Raw genomic sequence first — 23,067 nt, 5'->3', positions numbered from 1 at the left:
TCATTTAAATGAGGAATCATTATAATCGGGCCAAGGCCAAAATTACAACTCTTGTTATCTTAATAGAGGAAAGTTTAATATAGCTTCACCCTGTATGTGGTTGAAAACTCTAAAGATTAAATGGTTTCCAACAAGAAGAGCAGAATGTTTCTTAGATCAAATTAATAATTGGATCAGAAGCATTAATGTAATCTCCAAGAGTTGAAAGCAACATTTAGAGTAAAGTTTCTACGCTGCGTGTACTCTGGCATGTGAGTCAGGAAAAACACAGTCTGGACTCATACATGGCAGTCTTTCCTAGCCAGTTCCAGAAGTGGCTTTTCTGGACCAGAGAGGCAGCAGTCTCCTACAATGATACGGTTGTTCCTCACTTTTTCTATGGTGAAACCAACATCCTTTGCCTTTCTTTCCTCTTTGAAGCATGCAGCATGACCGCTGGGGTGCATTTAGAGCAATAAAACCAAGCTGATTATAAAATAAATAGTGACCTAGCTATGTAGTACTGTGCAGCTGCTGTGTGCGTATTCCCATCCTGCAGCCTCTAGTTGGCATGTTGCAGAGCCACATGACAAGTAAATTGACTAGGACTTCTCTTGTGAACCTTTCAGCTTGCTCTCAATAGGTGTAAGAAATATGTGAAACATTTTCACTGGTGAAAATAGTTCAGTGAGGGGGGGAATATGTTGGTGGGGGGGAGGTTGTATGACTTGAAAACATGTTGTAGTATCTCAGTCTCAAGAAGGGGGACATTGCCACAAAAACTTCATTTTAAAAAATAAGTTTCATTCAACTTTGATTCCTAAAGTTACAATTAAAACCTCCACGAGTTTCTGAAAAACCGAAAACCCCTTTTTCTGTCAGAAGCTATGCTATACAAACCAGCACCAATAATTTCAATTTCTGGAGGACTTAAAATTAAGTAAATAAATGAAGGAGACGACTCTAACATTACTGCCTAACCCGAGAAGAATATTTAAAGGAAAGAAAACACCATGGGCAGTGATAGTCTCTCTAACTTTCCAAATTAAGTTGTTAATTAAAGTTTAGTATTATTAATAACACAAGTATAATTAGGCACTGGTTAGTTAGATATGCTATTTTTAACTAGGAAATGCTCCTTTTGAACTGCAACCTGGACACTAGATACGAAGATGAGTATCACTGGGAAAATACAATGTCCGAAGTCATGCTAGTATTGAGAAAAAAACTATCTTTTCTTGCTACAGGAATTTTCATGAGGAGAATAAATACCATTCTAGCTGAAGAAAAGTAGAGACTGGTTTGGGTGATAATATTCATATTGAGAGAGAAGTGCTGGGGATATATCAGCTTTTTGCTGTAAGAGGAAGGAGAGGTAATACTGAAGATTTCAGTTAAATATAGGTAACATAAGTAATGTAAGCAAATATGTAATGCACTAATTAGAAGTACAAGATCAAAGTAGTGAAGGGAGATCAATGATCATGTATCAGCAGTCTTGTTTTGCTTGTAGAAACATCCATCTAAGGATGGTGGTACAGGTGGCTGTGAAGAAAATGACATTTTTCTCTAACTTTTTCCAAGGAAATGACAGCCTGCAGGTAGCAATGGTCAGAGGCCAGCAGAGGACAAAAGGCTGATTCAAAGTAGTTTGCCTAAACCAGACTACGGATAGATTGGGATGGAAATATCAACACATTAGTGACAGCAGATAAAACAGTGTTTAAAGAAAGAATCAAAGGTTGTCCACGAGAAATAATTACTTCTGAAAAAAACCTGACTACTTCTAGGAGCAATAAGACGAATAAAGAAACACTAGTTCCTAAGAGGAACATAATCCTAAATTTCACTGGTACTTGGCACAGAATAAATCCAATCCTGTAATCTTCCTAATGTATTCCTCACTCAAAAACTATAAGCTAAGTTATGCCTTAAAATAACTTCATCCAAGGTTATGATGGCGTTCTGTCTTGATTAAAAATTTTTAAAAGCTACATTTTGAGTACTTTTTTAGTGTAGCCATTGGAATAATGTATGAACAATGTGAATTTTATGTTTATTGGTAGTATTATTGGAGTGTTTGCTCAAACGTATGCACTGTGTATGTCCCAAACAGAAGTCTGAGCAAGATCAGAAGGGGGGGGGACACAGGATTTATATCATATTTTGAAAAAAATCAGAAAATTAATTTCAATTCCTTCTAAGTCAGAGAAATTGCGAGAAACTGTGCAAAGTAATTTCAAACTAAGAACAAAATAAAAAGCAAAACAAAGGATCTTACTTTTTCTCCTAATTAAATTAAATTCAGACCAACAATGTTTATGGTGCAGTAAGCACAAAATTTAGACCAGTGGCTAAACCAGTGTATGAAGCCTTCATAAAGCCCTATCATCACCCAAGTCCTACATTAAGGATAAAAGTAATTTCTTCTCCCATTTTTAGACTTCTGCCTAGAGCATGTTTTGCACAAAACCCATATAGTTTCCTTTAAAAGCTGCCCTTGATTACTAAATAGTTTTGCTTAGAAATTTGCACCTTTACCCTCCCAAGTGCAGAGACAAAGCTTTTAACAGTGATAAATGTTCCCCTGTACTTCCTACAGTGCCGCAGATAAGAAGGTAAAGGTTTTGGCTTTTAAAAGAGGGTGTGTAACTGGAACTGTAATTTGCATTTGCAAATCCACATGATTTTTACTGTTAAATTAAACCCAACAGCTTAAGTCATTGGGGAGTGGTAGAGCTGAACAGAGGAGTAGCAAGTATTGCAGCCGAATTACAGGAGGTATAAGTCACCCTTAAGGGAGATACACAGCAGGGAGGACCACTCGCTGCACAAAACTCAACAAAATCTCATACAAAACAGGCAAGTCTGGAAATACTAGGGCTAGCTGGACAAGAAATAGATGACATGTTATATGCGTATCCACAAGAGATGCATGTAAAATTTGTCATTATGCGGGTGGTATATACAGGTAAATTTGAGTAAAGGGATTGTAATTCCTTAGTTCTCACATAACTAGAACTTTGCTCTTCTGGTTAAGCAATCTGAAATCCTGAAGCATGATATCCCTTCTATGTACCCTTGCCTCTTAAAGTATATAAACCCTTTGTAAAAAGTTCATCTTGCTGGTTTTTATGCATTCTCAGACTTTTCAATTTTCTATATGAAAAGATTAAACTTCTGTGTGGTTGTTGGTCAATGGAGGATCCTGTGTTACACTGCAAACTGTAACCACACCTTTAACACCTTTGAAAAAGCAAATGCTGAGCGTCAAGCCCACAGATGTCCAGGGCAGGGAGGAGAACAGACCCTGACGGGACTGTCTGACAAAGATGCACACACAGCTCCTTGCCTCAGTACATCCTCTCAAATGCCATGGGTCCTCTCTGGGCTGGGCTTTGTAGGTGGGCAGAGGATAAAATGATGGTTGCTGGGCCTACAGCTGGCATAGCAACTCCTCCGGAGTTTTTTCAGGGAGGCCGTTGGGAAACATAGGAGCAACCCCTCCAGTCCCCAAGGGATTTTGCAGACTAGGCCACTTGCTGTGTATTGGAATTAGAATTTATTATGCTTTTTGTGAAAATACTAGTTTTTAATCACACATAATCCGCTGTAGAAGAGGCACGTTCTTAAGTATGGAATGCAATTGAAGGCCTGGAGACAACCTGAAGTTAAAAAATGCCCATTTTTAAAAAGTGTGTTTTTGAAGGAAACAAACCTTCCCTCAACCCATCATTTAAGTGATTTATTTAGTCTTCACGTAGACTAGAGTTTTAGACAGTACCTAATCCGTCTGCTTATAGAGAAAGTTGTCATTCATTCACCACCTGACAGAGAGAGCTACCCTGGGGGTTAACTACAGGTTCTGGTACTGTCTGAGGGAGGGGGCAGCAGTTTGTTATTTCAGTTTTTATAGTCCTTGGCTCTGTGTTTGCAAAGCTGTTCTAAATTCACTGCTAGGAGCCTGCCCAGCTGGACAAGCCACTGTGTCGCTGCTTGCTTCAGGGCAGGTCTCAGTGGTATCTTGCAGCAATGAGTTCCACAGGTTTTCACCGCATGCTATTTGGAAAAGTATCTTTTATTAGATTTGTGACTTTTCCATTTCAGTGGAGGCCCCTTTTCTCCTCAAATGAGGTGGGGTGAGTAGTTCCTGATCTACGTTTTCTCCCTGCCATTTATTATTTTGTATACTTTGATCATGCTCGTTCTTATTCACTTTTTTCTGTAAACATTCCCGATCCTTTCGATCTCTTTATCATTCTTACCGCACATCTCTTTCTGATGTATCTTTCTTAGATGGGCTAACAAGAAATGAACAAAGTACTCCAGATGAGGCCGAATTATTGATGTACATAACAGGTAAAATCCTGGCCCTGTTGAAGTTGCTGGGAATTCACTGACATCTAAGGGCTGAGGTTTCTCCCAGTGCTGTCACATTTCCTACATTATTCTTCCTCCCATTTTTCATATATTCAACTTCAAAATTTGGCAGCTGAGACTTTAATCTAGAATTCTACTGATTCAGCATCCTCCATTAAATTGCTGTTAGTCCTCAGATTAGCAGTGTAGCTCTGTGGACAGGATTAGTTCCCTCCCCAAAATACTTTGATGAAAAGGGTCAAATTTTGTCCCGATTCACATTTGTTATGGAACCACTCCTAATGTTAGTTTTGAACAGCTGAAACTGAGGGCAGCAGCCCAGACTTTGAAACAATGCTGTTTGTGTTCACAATGACCTTTAGCTGCAAAATCTGCTAAAAAACATTATTTAGTATATGAAAGCAAACAAACAAAATTTTCACCTCAGTAAATGACTGTCCATAATGCAATGAATATGAGGCAAAACAAGTCAGAGTTTTTTACAGCATCTGGAAAAGAAATCTGTTAACTTCTGTTTCCTCCCCAGAAACATCTAAGAAATGTTCAGATTGTTGCTGGCCAATAAATACAGTAAATGAAATGTTAATAAATCACCAGCAATTTAGCCTGACAATAACATGGATTGACCACATTGATTAAATTGATTATGTTTCATATATTTACAATATGTAGACACGAGCCTAATTTATTTTCTGAAGAGTTCAAGGTAGGTATCACTGGTTTAAAAAAAAAAAAAGGCAAAACAAAACAATGGAGTAATGTTTGTGGTTGCTATCTGCAATAATCTAATGCTGACAGAGAGCAGTATTTTATTTAGTAATTAACAGTGTAAAGGGGAGAGAAGCTGTCATGTTGGTTCTTAAGCTGGGGAATGTGATGAAAGATGATATCTGCGATCTCATCCTTTCCACTTGTTTAGGATTGTCAGGATGAGAAATGTCAGCATTATGAAAGCTCAGCTCTGCTCTTGATATGATAAAACCCTTCAAAAGCCAGTCTTTCTCTCCCTCTCCCCCCTCCTTTCTCCCTCTCCCTCTCGCACTTGCTTTTTTATTTATCCTGTTTTGTTAGATGGCAGAAATATAATTCTTTTCTTTCTTCCTATTATAAGCCACCATTTTTGTTTTATTATATGTTTCACAACCCCTAATGCCCCACTGAAAATTACCTTGTTAAATGACAGTGTTTCAAAGCCATGAATCCTTTCCACCATTCCCTCAGAGGTTTGAAACAGTCAACAGACTGTAAAGAATAAATAATAAAAAAGTATTGATTATTTTGATGACTGTGAGATTCAATTAAGTATTAATTTTGCCCTCCAGTGGACCTATCGAGGTATTCAAAAGGGAGGATTCGGCTCAGCTAAATGCGTGCTGAGTGCTTCAGCCTTAAATAGGGAGAAAATGTGTTTACCTACAGTATTTGAAGAGGAGTGCATTGATGCACAGAGTCCAATATTTAAGTGCTGTGCAAATTAAGCCCTGGTGACAGTGACATTGTTTTCAGCGATATGAGTATTGACTAAAGAAGTGCATTTGATGACAGCTTAAACTATTTGTATTGATTAACATTTTCATAGATTATCATGTGTCATATCAAATTCACTTTTCAGACATGAATACATTAAAAAACCCATAGGCAAACATCGACCAATGTGAGGACGGGACAGAGGCAACATGCTAACCAACCTACTTGCTCGCTGGTCACCTGTTCTCTGCATAAGAACCATTTAGGCATGAACTTTGCAATAAATAGCTGCCAGAGAGCGCAACAAGGTCACTTGTTCCTTTCCTTTTATTTAGTTTTTTTTTTTTTTTTAACTCTGGTTTACGTGCTGTCATGATATTATGCCTATTAGTTTGCAAACGGAATAATAGAGTGAGCTTGGAAGTAATGCCTGACCCTCAAATGTCCTCAATGAGCAGAAGATAAAACAGATCCAAATCATCAAGAAACAATTTAAATGTATATATATGTGTAATGTTTTACGGGGGATATAATGTCACAAACACAAGAATAATTGCAAACTGTATGTGTAAGTATCTTCCCTAATTTTATCTTTTTTAAAAATGGTTTCTGTGTTTTTTACTTTCAAAAGAAAAATGTGTGTTTGTGTATCTTTATGGACTTTTGGAACATAGTATCCCAAAGACAGGAATAGTTAAAAGAAATCTGTATCTCTGTTGAATGTATGTAATGAAATGGCTATTTGCTGCTGTGTATTTTCATAGAAAGGCTGGAATGCTAGAAACTGTGTATCTGATTTTGTTAATGTTGTATAGCTGAGGATGCCTCTTTAAATCACTATGGAGCGCTCACAGGGTGCTCCTCTTCCGTGGAGTTGGAGCATACAGGAATTTCTTTTCTTACTACGTTAAGGACAGGGTGAGGTGTCGAAACATACACACAAAAAAAGCACATCCCACAATTAAAGCTGTGTTGGTTGTGTTGCTTTCATAGAAGTTTTTCTCCAAAGCATCCTGAATCTCTCACATGCTAGTTGAGCTTTAATAGGGTGGGGAGTAATGGAAAACTCATTGGATCTGTAATAGCTCTTCACTTGACTGCAGCCAGCAATAACAGCAGGAGCAGCCAGAGATAAGAGAGAGAGAGAGAGAGTGTATGTGTGTGTGTGAGAGAGGGAGTGGAAGAGAGACTATACGCACACCAAAGCCGCCACTTTTTTTTTTTCCCCTCACTCTTTTTTTTTTTTTCCCCCCCATCCTAGGATCCAATGATAGCTGGACAAGTCAGTAAGCCCTTGCTGTCACTGCGGAGTGAAATGAATGCAGAGTTGAGAGGTGAGGACAAGGCAGCTACTTCAGACAACGAGCTGAATGAGCCCCTGCTTGCGCCTGTGGAATCAAATGACAGCGAGGACACTCCCAGCAAGCTCTTCGGTAAGTCTGTCTAGGTATTTCATTTCACTGCTACCATGTTGTCCGGAAGAGCAATCTCCCCCCGTTCTTTTCTTTCTTTTTTTTTTTTTTTTTTTTCCCTCGCTCAATTTTCTTGTAAGTACGCAGGAGTAGCTTGGAGCGTGCAGGCGCACAACCCTCTGCTCCCATTGCAACTGGTTACCAGAATGACAGCATCAGTCCTGAAAACTTTTGTCAACAATGAACTTATTTTATGCAAGTTGCAGACATTTTATGTTTTCTTTTGATCCATGGTCTCTAATGTAAAAAAAAATAGAGGGGGGATCATTTTCTTGGAGCGCTTCGTTAACATTTATTGCGTTAGGTACTGATGTGGATCATATGCTACCAGCTTTTTCTAGGGCTGGATTAGACTGAAAAGTTATCATTTTATATGGTAAAGATAAAGCTGGCTGAAGAGAGCTGAAACAAGCCCATAGAAAACACTCTGCACTGAGTAAACAAAGGCTACCAAGGGTACTGCACACGGAGCTAATGTTTTTGAAATTTAAATTGGAAATGAAATATTTCTTCTAAAGCCTGTGCAAAGAGAAATTACCTTTTGAATTTTTATTTATTTTTAAATAGTCTAAATTGTGCCGGATAAGCATAACCTTTAACAATCAAAACAAAAGCAGCAAGAGTGGCACTCCAACACAGACATCTGTCATTCAAACGGATGACACCCTGTAAGCCAACTCAAGCAACTCTGATCTCTAATCAGAAAAGGGAGCAGAGTTGTTGAGGCGCGTGCTTGAGTGATAGATGGTGATAGATGTCTGAGCTGGAGCAGCACTGTATGGTACACAGTGACATTTTGGGTCCGCTCTCCTGAAGGAGTTCCTTTTAATTATTTCTACTTGTGACTTTAGACAAACCTTAATAGAAACAGATTATTTCCTTATTTTACGTTTTCCTATAGGTGGAAATCAAGGGAAAAAGATCTTGTTTATAGGGAATGCAGCTTTAAGGGAGAGAGGGTGAGAGCCCATTTTCTAAGATTCAAGTTTTGATTTCATAATCTGTAAGGAAATCTGTAGCAGTGTTCAGATTTCAGTATTCCAGCTCCAGTAAGAGCTGCAAGATTTTTTTAAACAAAAGAATACATGCAATTTTCTTTTAAAATGTTTTTTACCCCATACTAAAAGATATAGCACAAAATGTTTTACTAAACTTCACTACCGATATGGGAAAATAATAATAATTAAAAAATCCTAAAATTGAATTTCTAGATTACAGTAATGACCATTACTGAATATCACATCCATTTTTAAGCACCCTCTTAGTAATCTGTTTCCATGGAAAGCATAATTTCCATTAGCAGTTTGAATGTTCAAAAAGCATATAATAATTGTTTTAGTCCATTTCATCCAGGAAGGAATTGTAATGTCTAAAATTCAGGGGGCTATTAGTTGTCTAGAGTAGTATAAATACCTTCATCTGTGTTCATGTATTTTATTTGCTCAAATGTTTAGGGTGCATCTATTAAATATAGCAAGGCATATAGAAAACAAAAAATGGACTTTTAATTTGAGGGTAGTGAAATGTCTGTTTGTCGACCAGGCAAGTCTTGTAATAAAAGGCAGGATATTTTCTGAGCCATTGTCATTTGGATGCTCTACTATGATAGTGAAATACACACAGACACTTTCATTAGAGTTGCTGTGTGGGATATAGAAATGATGTGCAACAATATCTTGTCTCCTTCTGAACTGCAAATATAATTTACGTTCCTAAAAGCATTAATGAAAAAGCTACAAATTAATATATTGTCCTGTTTCTAGTGGTGAGTGTAAGATGTTTGCTAGCCTGATTCTTATGCTGCTAAAAAGATGTTCCCAAATAAACAAAAGTAGGTGAAATAGTTCAACTGCCTCAGTATGAACTTACGTACCATTTATTGAGGTTCTGTTACAATTGTGACAGATGCTACAGATCTTTTAGCAGCAGCCCTTGTCAGTTAATTTTAGTAACTTTGAGAACATAAAAGAAAGGACAGTGGGGCTATTTCGACGCATTTGGGGATCAAACTGAGCAAATTTAAAATAAAGATGGTTAGCCTTTGTCATGGATACATCCCTTAAGATAGATCTGCAGTGAACATTTGAATTAAGTGTAGTCTTGTTTAAAGCTTGATACGTAAATATGGAGCATTATCCTGTAGCTGTTTCTTTTTTGTTTAGTGTTATGAATAGTATTTTAGGAATGCATACTTTGGGCCTTTCTTTGCAGTCTCTGAAATTAAAATATTTGTGGACTTGCTGACATGTGATGGCACAGAGATTGACAATTTCTTCCTCCAATTGTCTTTCATGTGATCAGAGACAAAAATTTCCATTTTACAATATAACATTTAATACATGCTGTGTGAAAATTTGCTAAAAATCTGTTAAGCAGGAGAGGGAGGAGCATTTTAGAAAGTCGAGGGGAGGAGACAGGTCCACAGAGAACAAAGTTTTTCTACACTGATTTTTTTAATGTCTTTTTAAAAATTTGTGAAAAAATCATGCACTCATTCAGTTGGAATGAATGGGCAGCATTTGAGTGTCTTGTTGATGTTAGCAATATTTCACGAGTCTTATTTTCATATAGATGAACAGAGTTGAATGATTAGATGCGAAGAGCTGATTTCTTTCTCACTGGACACATTCTGCTTAGCTTCTTTTGATGGATGGGTTTATTTCCGCAAGGACCTGCATTGCTCACCTGTACCTTTTCCTAAAACCTACTTCCCTTTTCTCCAACTTCCTTGTTTTGGTATTTCACTGCATCCATAGAAACAGCGGGTATTTATTTTTTGTTTGGGTAGCAGATAGCACAATTAATCCTAAAAATGGCACCACTTCAACAACAGTCCCTGCTGCAGGAGTACAATTAATTATACTTATTTTTGACTTAGGAAGATATGCAGTAAACTTTTGGTTTTCTTATGGGTGCTTTGCTGTCAGTGACAAAGCAGGTGAATGCTGCAGCTCCATGGGTCTCAGAAATACCAGCACAAGGTGGGATAAGTTTCTGATGATCTGAAATAGCTCCCACCTGAAACTGGTGCACAGGTGTCTGGGAAGATGCACTTTGTCACTGTGGTGCAGTTGTTACCTGTAAGTGATGACAGGAGCAGCTGTGATTAGAGGGGTTGTGCTTGCTTGTTGTTTGCTTGTTTGCTTGCTTTCTCTTAGTGGTGGTGATTGGGGTTGGGTTTTTTGTTGTTTGTTTGTTTTTTTTTTTCTATGAAAGAAGAAGCTGTGCTGTAGTCTGGGGGTTTGCATCTGCAATCCTCCACTTGTATGTTTACACCAATGCACTTTTTGGAATCTGCACACCTGTGTGCAAAAGACCTTTCATACTGAAACCATGTGAAACAAGAAGGGAGTAAAAAAATAGGTGAAAAATACTTCCTGAAGGGAAAATGTTGGTAAAGGTCTCTATCCTGAAACTCATTAGCTCAGAAGTACAGTTTTGAAGTGTGGAGTTAGCACAGCTACAGTGTTTCAGTTACAGAAATCCCAGTTTTGCTGAGCAGTGTGAGGCAAAGTTGCTTTGCAAGAAACCTTGTGGTGTATTATTTACCCTTTAAAATATTTGTGAAGCGGTATCTCCTATTTTAGTCGTATGATGTAATTAAGAAACAGAGAAACTGAGTCTGGCTGCTGACATTCCTGGCGGTGTCATTTTCAGATCTACTTGTCTTACTCTGCAATATGCTTCAAAATAGTAACCCAGGCCAAATGCCATGGCTCATACTAGAGAAAACTTTTGTTAATGCTCAGTAGCAGCTTCACTTGAATAAACACACTGGGATTTGATCCTAAATTAATTAATCCTAGTTGCCATTTAATAGAATAGCTTTAAACAAGTTTAAAATAAGTTATAAAGTATTGGTCTGAAAAAGTCTTAGTAAGAAAAAAGCCCTTCATGTTTAGCTGTGTAATATTATAACTGTTGAGATTCAAAAGTTCGTATGGACACCAGGGATATGGCATGCAAAAAATTCTATGTACAGTAAAAACCCCAGGAAAGAAGTAGCTAGTTCGAGCACCAAAAGCCCTTGTGGACTGAGGCTGGCTTTCCTGGAGTTCAATCCAGTCCTTAATTCACCCTTAATTAAAGGTAATTTGTGACATAATTTAGATGATGGTAAAAAGAAAGCCAAGTTAAGGTAATTTTACTGTATTATAAGAAGTTGCTCTTTGAAATCAAGCCTGTAGTTCTACACATCAAACTTACTGAAATAAAGCAAGCTGTATGTATATAGTGAGCTCCAAGCCTGTAATTGTGGAGCACAAGTGTTTCCTATTTAATAATTGCAGGACAGCAAAAAATTGACTGCTAACATTTATTTTTTTTTTTTTTTTTGCTGGCAACATTTTGTTCCAGTGAAATTAAATCTTGGGTTTCCTGTGCTGGGTCCGAGGACTGTGGTTTTGTTTGGTTCACTACCAGTTTTCCAGTTTTTTGCTTTTTTCATAAAGCCATGTATGCTTGAAATATGGACTGGGGATATGTGAATTAAATGAATCTGCACACATTTCCATAAACAAGGGTTTATTTTCAAACCGCTGCATTGGCTTTGGGATTTTGTTTTCCTTTCCCATATTGTTACCCACGTTTCAGAACTGCATGCATCTTTCTATATAAGCATACACGTATATGCTGTAGCGGAACAGGGTAGAAGTTGTTTCTAGCTGATTATGTTTTGCTAGTAGATCCCTTGTATTGCTCTTTAAGGAAATACACATTATCTTTTTTTTTTTTTTTTTTTTGAATCGGAGTTGCCTTGATTAGAATTTATGGTGCTGGAGTCATTTCAGTTACAAAGGATAAAGGACTAAATTGTCTTTTACCTCTTGAGACAGTGGTCTCTGCAGGTCAGAGCAGAGGTCATTGTCAGGTTGCTGTGAGGAAGCTCACATTATCGTCATTAACAGCGTATCTAGCCTGTGGGGGTAAAAAAGGCCTTCAGACTAAGAGCTTTCCTTTCATCAGTGTATTTAAGGATGATTCTCAGTGTTTTGGTTATATCTTCAAATTTTAAAGGCCTGTAAGACCTCTGCCTGTCAGGAACACTTTGATAAGGTTTAGTAATTTCAGTGAAAGAAAGCAATGTGTGTTTCTCACTCTTGCTGCATTTCAGAGCTCTAGTGAATATTTCTGTTCTGATAGGGAAGTTCATGGCCCAAATGGTCTCAATATTAAAATCAGAGCCTTCTTTTAGATCCAGCAAACATTTGAAATATGTTTAATCTGCATATAAAGATTCTTGTCTCTTCACATAATTTTATTCAGTAATGTCCACGTTGCGGATGCTTTGTTCTGAGACACTGTCGGTTATCCATGCCATCCGTAAGGGCCATAGGACCGATCCTGCTAGTGCTTGACTGTCTGATACTTTTATTAAAGCAGGTAATCTGTGGATTAGGACCACTATTTCATTACAAAGACTGTGTCAATGAGGAACGTTAGTGGGTGGCATGTTTACAGAACTGGGTCATTATACAGGCGTGTAAATCCATTTTCTAAAATGTAGTGGTGCCTTGCTCAATTAATGAATAAGTTCTCAGAGAATCTGAAGATCTGACGATGTGATTGATTGTTATTTCTGAAGGATATATTTGACATGAGTATTTTTAAAAAGGTGTTTTCAAACAGTTAGGGACTTGAATAACTACTCTGAATAATGTTATTGTCTGATGCCTTGGCAGAGTTCTTGCCGAAGTCAGTGGGGGATGCACTTGTGAATGGGAGTAAATGCCCATTAAAGCCTAAAAAGATGTTATGACTAAACACAAAGCACGATGCAATGGTAAGACAGAAAATCCATCCTTAGCTCAGTGTTCCTGCTGTGCCTAGGTATTGCAGGTAGCTCTGGCAGTAGTGGTACTGATGCTAGCATGTATATTCCAACTCTGAGGAGACTGGAGTCCTGTTCCATTAACCTTTGATGAAAGCAATATTGGGCTGATGAAGGGCAAATATTGCAGCCCCACTTATAAATTCCCTTGCTTGTATGGAAATAAATGAGTCTCGTATTGCTGTATCTGAATTGTGACAAAGGCAGCCTATTTAAAAAAACAAACAAAACAACAAAAGCTATTTTGAGTATGGAGAAAGTTAATTGTGTTTTTTTAAAGACAATTCTGTTTGTTCTTATGAATTTCTAATTACTTTGTTGCTAAATTTTTTTTTGAGCTAATTATGGAATGTGTTTCTTAAATGAGGCTTGAAGTCTGACTTTATACACAGAATGACTAACATTAGAGAGGGAAAGAAAAAAAGAATGAAATCCTAGTATGGAATAGGTATGACTGAATGACAAATAGTTCATCTATAATTAGTTAATCTTTCTTCTCCCTGTTTTCAAAGTTATAAAAATAACAAATTTGCTTAAAAGCACCATAAATGGCTGACTGTTTCAAAGGCGACTTGCTGACTACTAGACGGTAAACAGGTAATTTGTGAGAGAACTGTTACTTTCTTTGATTGGGATCCTTGCCAGTTTGTGTTTTGAGATTAATAATAGATCAGACCCTTGCACGTTAAAAAGGAAGCAAACACTGAAAAGAGAAGGAAGGAGAATTGTATGTTTCTATTGGACTTCTATGATTAAGCAAGTTCTCCATGGAAATTTGCGGGTGAGGCAGACGGAGGCAAAGTTAGATTTGCCCAAAAGTGCACATGGCACCACTTAACACCTCTCTTGATTTCCTTATGCTAAACAAAGAAATAGCAAGTGCTTATACCAAGCTGGCACCCTGTCAGGGGGCAATCTGTATGAAGTTTCCTGCTGTCAGGTTAATAAATTTTTTAGAAATATCCAAAGGCAGAGGTAGCTGTAGGAAGCTCATAGTAACAGTTGCCATTCTCCTGTGGATCATTTTTCTCTTTAATATCCTATGTAGTGCTTGGTTTTCCTTGTTGTGTTGTCTTCCTAGGTTTTGTTCTTTCTGACATTTGTGGGTTCTTCTTTATTTTAATTCTTTTTCCTTGCTAAGCTGTTTCTTCTGTTGCATCCATCACCCGTGGTCCCCTTTTTTGGGGAGAGATGGTCAGAGGATGGGAAGATCAGCTTTATGGCTTTTTATACTTTGATTTAATTGCGTATTCAGTATATTAATGTTTCTTCCATTAATAGTTTATTTTCTGACTTTTTATATGATTACCAGTAGTACTACCATTAGTACTACCAAAATAACATTTTGCTAGTTACAAAATCATTTCTGATGAGCTTAATGGTAGAAGTTACATTAAAATGACAACTAAATGAGAAAATTAATGCTGAACAGGGGCAAAAGCAGAATAAAAGTGTGTCATAATTTGTGGGTTTCAACAGGAATATTATTTTGTCATGGAAATGGTTTGATATTTGTTAGCATAAAATCTCATTTTTCTCTTTTCTTCCACCATATAAAAACCAGAATCAATATCAGTATGAAACAAAGGAAGATTTGTATTGTGACATGTCCTGCTTTATGTTGTGATACTGCTTTGATGCTCTCGGAAGCAGGACTAAGCCCTTTTACTTTGAAAGCAGAGGTCATCTAGAGAAGAATAGTACCTCATCCCGTCTGGCTAAATAAAACCTGCTGTTTTCAGAGAGACTGAAATTGGGTTCATTCTCTAGATATTCCAGGGATACCTACAGCTACCAAATCTCAATGCACAACCCACGTCCCTGCCACGTTAAAACGTGTTTGTTTAACACTGAACTAATGTTTGTCTGTTCCTAAAAGTAGTTTGGATTTCTGTTTTTATTTTAGAATATACAAGAAGAGTTGTTGGGAGAGTGGGACTTTTGTTTTTCTTAGCAAATGTCCTTTCTTTTCAGAACAGTAAACCATCATTTAATTCCTGAACGGTTTGAAGTTGTCTTAAGGAAAATGTTACATTTCAGAAAACAAAGCAATTGTGCTACTTGAAAGTGATTACAAAAGTTAAATATATATATAGATATTTTATGTATATTAATTATCAGCTAGTGTGACTGGAATATGATTTAAATTATTTTAATGAAACAAAAAGTTCTAAAACAATTCCATGTTACTCTGAAGACTTGAATGTTACACAAATAAGAAATAAAGATATTCTCGTATTAAGAACAGAATTTGCTACAGCAATCTATCATTAGATTACTTCTTTGAAAACTAGCGTGGAGGTTATAGAAGCACATTAATACCAGCTTTTAAAAACATCTTTGTGCTTTTCAGTTCAGATGGTCATTGCACAGTTTGACGACCATTAAAGATTCTATTGAGTCATTTTCATTTTGTAGCTCAGTCTCCTATCTGACTTAGTCCTGCTTTTCAAAATCTTGGTTTTAAGTTGTTGAATGAAGAATTATTAGCAGTCAATTGCCTTCCAGCAGAAGGTACAGGAAGTCCTCTCCCAAACTGCAGTGGATCCACAGTCTAGCCTGCTATTCTCACCACAAATGCCAAGGCTTGTAACGTAGAGAGTCAGTAAAAACAAAAGTGCCACCTTTCCTTTCTGCCCTTCTCCTTCCTTACAGCCAGGTTTGGAGCCGTTCCCTTCTCTTCTTCTGCTCATTGGTGTGTGTGCACAGCTGGAAGCATATACAGCTGTGCGCGGACAGTTGTTGCTCAGGTCTTCTCAAATGCATTTTGCCTCAGTCGGTCGAGGTCTGCTTTAGGTTTCCGTGCTTTGTTTGAGGCTTAGTGGTTGGGGGGGGTGTTGTTCTGTGAAGAGGATGATCTAAAACCTGTGCTTAATCAAGAAACCAGAATTGCTTTTTAGTAAATATACCTTAAAGCATACTTTCATATATTGTACTATTATGTATGTGTAATTATTTCTTGAGATAGCACAGTATGAACTGGAAAGGAAGAAAGATCATTTGAATTTAGTCTAATCTCTTGAGCAAATACAGTATGGGGCAGTTTTTGTATTTTCTTTTGCATACAATTAGGATTTATTCACGTGGTGTAGAGATGTTTGCTCGGTGATTTGAATAAGCATGAGGCCAGATTCAGACAGGTCTCAGGTATGACAGGTCCATCACGTATGCAGGAAGACCATAGATTTCAACGGGGTGTTTGTCCTATCGATACCTGCATGCCAGTCCATGGCCTCCACCTCTCTAACGTGGTCACTGCTTTACAGCTTCCTGTGTTCTGGAGCTAAAATCAGCTAAGCAAACATGCTGACAGGAAGGAGCAACCACTCTATAATTATGCTGCCTTCATACTTAACAAAAGATGAATTAGTGAATCAGTCCCAGGGTTACTGCGGGTTTCTGTTGTGCCATGCAGGTATGTGTACGTATTGCAAAGGTGCTGCAACTCCACCTCTGCTGTTTTGCCATGGGGACAGAGGCAGTAGCTGTGACAGGAACAACATCTGACCTGCTGCGGGCAGAGATGGTGTGTCAGTGTCGGAACCTGTGTAAAGCTTTCATAAAGGTGGAGAGGTTTTTAGGGGATGTTTATGGGACAGATAGAGCAGATGATCATAATTAGACATTCAAAAATAGTTAAGGACCATAAATGGTAGCTATTACTGAAACAAAAACATGACTAGAAAAATCAACAGTGATTAAAATAGGAGGGGAAAAGAAATTAGATAAATATATATGAGCTTAAAGGTGATTGTAAATGTACAGGCTTGATATTTTTCCTCCTTTCTTATGCTTCCTTGATTGAAATCATAAATATTTGGGACTGCAAGCCGCAAATCTCTCTGAAGGAAAAATGAAATCTACAACTGGAAGAAAGCAGAAAAGGAAAATATTTTAAAAATATTTTTTCTACTAATTGAACAGACTTTACTCTCATAAGCACAGTAAATTTAATGATGATATTCAGCAAGAAAAGCATCTCCATAAGTCATTTGAGTAGTTGTGGTTTTTCCCCTGGTATGAAGAGTGCGAAGGAAACTCTTGTGTGGCGCTGTTGCTGGGATTTGATGCATTGCTTTCAGAGTCTCCTTATTTTAACTGTGTGGATACAGCACAGTGAACCTTCTCATAACAGTTGTTGACAAGAAAAAAAAAAATCTTTCAATCAGCTGGTCCTGCTCACTCTCCCCCAGCCCCCACATCTCTTTTCTTTTATGAGGCAATGAATAAAAGAGGGACCAGATGATGCAAAGGTTTACTCAGATGAGATGTCCTAGTCAATGAGCAACTTTGGATTTGCGGGACTCCGGCTTGTGACCCTGGACCTCAAAGGGATTGAGTTTGGGGGCTGAGCCTTTCTCACATCACCGTTGTCATTTGTATAAAATGATGGCTGGTGTATTTTGAATAGCACTTTACATATTTCAAACACATGTGGCAGCAACCCCCCATCTGGTGTAAAGGCTGGTGTGCTTTTGGCATATTACAACAGAGGGTGCAGCCCCCAGCAGCGGCAGTGGGGCTGTCTGGGGCTGTACTGGAAGAGTGGAGGGAGGGCTTTTTTTTTTTATATGTTCTCTGAAAATTCAGGAGTAAAATATTCACGCTCATCAAAAAGAGCAGAATCGGGCCCTTTGTTGCAGTGATCTTTAAATGTCTAGGCTCTGGTCAGGTTTTTGGTTATTTATTTCTAATAACCCATTCTTCTGGTTTTGTATTCTCATTTCTGTGGGTTTGTATAACTACTGTATTTCAAACCAGGTTAAAACAGTTTTGTTTTGTTTTTTTTAAAAAAAAGGGTTTCCTAAAAGACAGCTTACTACTGACTGTTTTATTTTGTTTATATCTGATATTTCTTACGGTATTCAGATGGTTGTAATAGACTCACACAAGAGCTGCATGTCTTGTCATCTGTACTGTATCAATACGTTTTTATAATGATACAATAACCTGAACCCTGTAACAGTTTATGATCCATTTGAGAATTCTTATGGATTCTCAGAGTGACGGAGACCTGAAAAAAGAACTTGACTGCTTTCGCAAAACTGGTGCTGTGACAGGAAAAACTAGTGTGCCTGTGATTTAGTTGCTAAGGAATCATATTGATCTGATTCGTCATTAAACTTTTAAGTTTGGGGGAAAAAAAAAAAAGTCGAGCTGATTGAAGGTGGAAAAAACAGTGATGTGATTGTGAGGGTCTGCAGTACAGGTAAACTGTGCCATACTACTACTGATATTGATTTGTTATGATTAATAAATATGATTTTATGCATTACCCATGTACAGTATCTATAATAGTGCTTTTTTTAGAGCAGAAGAAAATTGCTCCTTGCTCTTTATTTTTCATTGACTATTTTTAGTCAATGATAAATAAAGAACTTTAACAGCAGTCTGAATACAGGAAAGACAGGACTTTAAAACAGAAACGTAGCAGTAATGAATAACAACACAGTGAACTACACACACACAGCCATCTTAACATTTGTAATGGTGCTAATTTCCTACTGCTTTTTAAAATATGCTTCCACATGAGCTCTCAAAAGCCATAAAAGCTTGGCATGTAAAGTAAATTGTTTGTCACTTGCTGACGACCTGCCATATTTATTGTCAGGAGAAATGGACATTAGTTGGAAAAGCAGTTGTTAAAGGCCAAACAATTTTTAAAGATGGCAAAGATGTGCAAGGGCTTTCCTTTTTCTAACAATGAGCCACCCCTTCAGACATCAAAAGACAAGATAATAAGACACTTCAAGCACAATTCAAGATTATATTCAACATCTAAAGGCTCATCTCTTGTCAGTTTGCATTTACTCTCCCAGGGATGTGATGCTTCTATCATCATTCTGTCAAGAGGAGTCTGGCAGAAGCGATGAGGGCCCCTCATTTCACACACTTAGTGTTTTTTATCAAATAGCCCACACTCATTCCGATTCAGCCAAAATGGAGGGATAATTTGAAGAAGGTCATGCACAAGTACAAAAATCTTGTGCTGATTTGTGTGATTAGAAGGCATTAAAATTGCACGTTTATGTTAGTTCTGAGATGTTTTGTCAGTTTATTTAGTAATACACTGTTGAAGTATTAAAAATGTTTTTTAAAGAAAAAAGGAAGTTTGCTTAAAACACGCACTCTATTATTTAGCAAATATTTTGAACAGTGAGCTATTCTAAATGGCATTTTTTTTTAATATAACCTTAAAATGCATTCACCTCCCCTTTCCCCTTTGAGAGTGGGATGTTCAGGAGCTCCAGAGGTGAAATCTTGGCCCACTTGGGCTCAGGATTTCATTCACTGGTCATTTCAACCTCAGAAGTTTGTTTTGGGTAAGGATTTAGGAGGCTTTAGGAGGCCTTTATCAATATAAAGGGAGTCATTTTAACAGCTTAGGCAGGCATACCTGAGTACAGACTAAAATAGTACAGCACCAGTAGGGTTATCTAGAGATGATATCATTTAAATTATATCACACAAGGTCTTTGATTTGGCACATGGGTGTTTTGCGCCCTATTTGTATCCCATTCAATTTTCTCTGGGCAGCTGTTTGGACCATGTTCTTCTGGAAACCAGAGTTGTGATAACGTGTGCTGCCTGAGGCCATATTTCCAGCCTCTTCCTTCCCCTTTCCATTCTGCAGGCTTGCAATATGGTGTTCTATATGCTGTTCATTATAAAATTTTCAGTGAATTGAGGGGTGGTTGTTCTGTGTTTTGGAGAGTCATGAGGCAGTTCTTTTGGTTGCTGTTTTTGTAGGACTTAGGTTAATGATAAACGTACTAATTACTAGAGACAGCATTTGAGAAGTATTTTTACTGATCCTAGTAAAATAATTTGGTGTAACAGTGTTCCCAAGTAAACCGTAACAGCAACTGTAAAGCAGTGGTCACCACACTTTTTTAGTTGTAAACCTTATCAGTAACAAGCTTTTGAGCATGCACTGCCAATATATGTATATTTATTTATTAATTATGGATATGTATTACTGTAGTAATATGTACATCATAAGGTCTACACAAAAATAGACATTAAAAAAGATGAGATGAAGATGAAACACACATGATTTAAAAAATACCTTCCTGCACCCCAGTGGACTGTCTTGTGCACCCCAAGGGGTGCACACACCCCATATTGGAAAACACCGCTGTAGAGGACCAAGAACTAAAATGAATAATAAGTAAACTGCCTCTCAGTCTAGGCATCCTGTGTTCAGAATCCTCACTGAAATGGGTGGGCCAAAAGCTGTATGTATTTTCACATCTGCTGCCTTACTGAATTCAGTGTGGGTCCCCCAAAGATGAGAGATGGCAGAATTTAGCTCTTTGCAATTTCAACTGCTGAAGTAAAGACAAATCCTGAGAAGGATACTGAATCTGTTTAAAATGTGCAGTCACTTTGCTAGTACAGGCTTCTAGTTTTTCAGGAAAGAAAATAAGACCAGTGCTTTAGCAAGCTTTTTTTGGCATCTCTATTGGATATCATGAATGAAACTTTTCTGAGGATTTCTTTTGTGATATGTATCATTTTCGTGTCATCTGGATCTTGCCACCTCTTGTCTTGGCATTACACAGCTCTTTTTGCTAAAAAGGAGTATGAGGATCTGAAAGGTAGAGGTATAGAAAGGTGGGATGGAGTAAAACTTTTCCTCATTGCTGACTTTTGATTTAAGCAACAAAAATAAAAAGACCAGCTGGTACAATCAGTGTATCTTGCGCATGAAACAGGCTCCTGTATGCCAACCATACATGGACCATGTAACTGAAGGGGGGGGGGGGGGGACAAGCATCTTCACCTCCCATTTGAAACCAATGGGATGTGAGGCTGTTGAACCCTTCTTAAAAAGGAAGCCACTGCTGAAGGACTCGGCTGGAGCAGCTCTGAATTTTGAATTAGGAATTTGTCAGCTCTGATAGGAAGGAATGCGCGTTTGGCCTCGTGGAAAAAACCCTCTGCTCTGTGGCTTGCCTTTGCTCAACGCTGAAGAAAAGGTAACCTGCAATCACTGTGCATTCCAAGGGGTTTCACCAGACAAGAAACCGCAAGGGAATTGGGAAGCTGTGAACAAATTGTCAAAAAGACAGATGGAATCGCTGACTGACCTGCTGGTAAGATACACTAACAACTTCCACCTCAGTGGTACGGTATTTATGCCGCAGTGCAGAGTGACTTCTCAAAGGAATTTGCTCTCCTACACATGTAAATGCCTTTGTGTACATAATATATCAATGTAGTGTGCAGTATTTCTAGGGAACTTATGAGGAGAAGTGAGCATGCATTTAAACAGCTGCAGATGTTTAAACTGCCAGACTGTTATGTCCAGAATAAACAGCATTTTTTGCTCTCACTGAAAAGGCTTTCCTGCTTTATTCATAAGGCCTATCTATATTCAGAAATTTGGCTCCTTCCTCCTGAATTATTCTTCAGGAGAACTTATGGCTGTTTCCACATCAGTGTGTTAGTGTATCCCACTTCTGCTCTGCTCCACACTGTCCAGTGGAAAACCAGCATCCTCTGAGACTGAGTGGGGAGACAGGGAGATGCTTCCTTTGCACGATGTTCATCGTCAAAACATTGAGGAGTGCCAAAGATTGAAGGATAAATATGACCAAAATGCAGCATGAAGGTAGTTGTGCAAGATCTATAGTACCACTGAAGACTGCAAGTGGTCCCTCTAAAAGGTGTATTCTGAACAGAATTTGGTTTCTAATAGGACAGGATTTACTTGCTAAGTTTTTACCAGGGCTGTGGGCCAGCTCAGGCCTGTCTCATTATCATCTTTCAGTAGAAGCATATGGGCTCATATCAACTCTGGTTGCTATGTGTGTATCACTGTCTTGGTGAAGTTGCTCCCTGGTATTTATATTCATTAAAGATCAGATCCTGAAATGCTGTAGTACATGGGGAGGAGAGTGGCTGCAAAGTTACAGGACCCTCAGTATAAATTCAGCTATGCATGAATCTGTCCTAACTTGCTTATGTATATGTATCTTCTGTACTCAGTCCCTTCCTTGGTGATCTAGGAGGCTTCTTCCCCTGTGCCTGGGCATGTTGTCCTGGCAGCACTCTTCTCAAGCATGAATATGCAGAAAACAAACACTGAGTAACAAGTACTGTTAAAGGTCTGTAAACTGTTTTCCATCTCATCTTGGATGCCAAACTGTGGAAGTTGTAGGGGTACGTGCAGGGAAGCTAATGCAGATGCTCACTACTAATAAACAAGCCAAGTGTACCCTCATTGAGCAACAACTCTGTTTAAAAAGTATTTAAACTGTAGCTATTGTGCAGTCCATTGGAAGCATTCACAGTAGGATCCAGGAAATGAAAATGAATTCCTATAAATGAAGATAGAGGAGCCACTGTGTTTAAGGCATTATGGATGTGTTTTATCTTTCTACCTATCCTCCTACAAGTAACCGGGATAGGTAGTAGCTTCTGCTGAAGTAATTATATTGATTTGCTCTGTGCTGCACACCCAGCTGCTTTCTGAACCATTCTCTAAGCTGTTCTGGCAAGAATTGCCTGGTGCTTTAGAGGGAGCATCATGTGATAGACAGAAAGGTCACATGTAAAATTGTGAGAAAGAGAACTGCAGTTGGTGTGCATGAGCACAGTGTTTCTAAAGCATAAATATTAAAACCAGAAGTTTTGTTAATTTCGGAATCAAACTGAAAAAGCTGGAGTGGCAAATTTGGCATTAGTTGTGCATTTTCAATGTACATGAAGGCATCTTTCCCCCAAAGCCTGCACTAATATGCAAACAGACTAGGAGGAGCATGCACTTCTGTAAAGTAAGTGCCTATTTAAGCTCTTGCACAATGACACTTTGAGTAATTCTGTATGCTTCTGGGTTAGTGTTTACATGAGTTGACTGTGCATTGTTTTCATGGGTAAGTGGAAGTGAATAAGCATGCATAAATGTGTTTCTGAAGCTACAATTCAACCTTT

At 38.1% G+C, this 23,067-nt stretch overlaps 1 protein-coding gene across 2 annotated transcripts in view; it reads left to right on the top strand.

Annotated features, from left to right (window-relative positions):
* The window catches only part of POU6F2 (POU class 6 homeobox 2), a 318,720-nt gene that overhangs the window by 51,725 nt on the left and 243,928 nt on the right, over positions 1 to 23,067 (top strand). The window contains exon 2 of one of the 2 annotated variants that reach the window (XM_074843482.1): positions 7,088 to 7,259. In XM_074843482.1, coding sequence (XP_074699583.1) covers positions 7,088 to 7,259 — 172 coding nt within the window. Of the gene's footprint in view, positions 1 to 6,912; positions 7,260 to 23,067 lie in introns of those variants that run through there. The other variant, XM_074843472.1, reaches the window with a different exon arrangement.

Source organism: Strix aluco, chromosome 1 (assembly GCF_031877795.1).
Source record: "Strix aluco isolate bStrAlu1 chromosome 1, bStrAlu1.hap1, whole genome shotgun sequence".
Lineage (NCBI taxonomy): Eukaryota > Metazoa > Chordata > Aves > Strigiformes > Strigidae > Strix > Strix aluco.
This window is presented reverse-complemented; position numbering and strand designations above follow the sequence as displayed.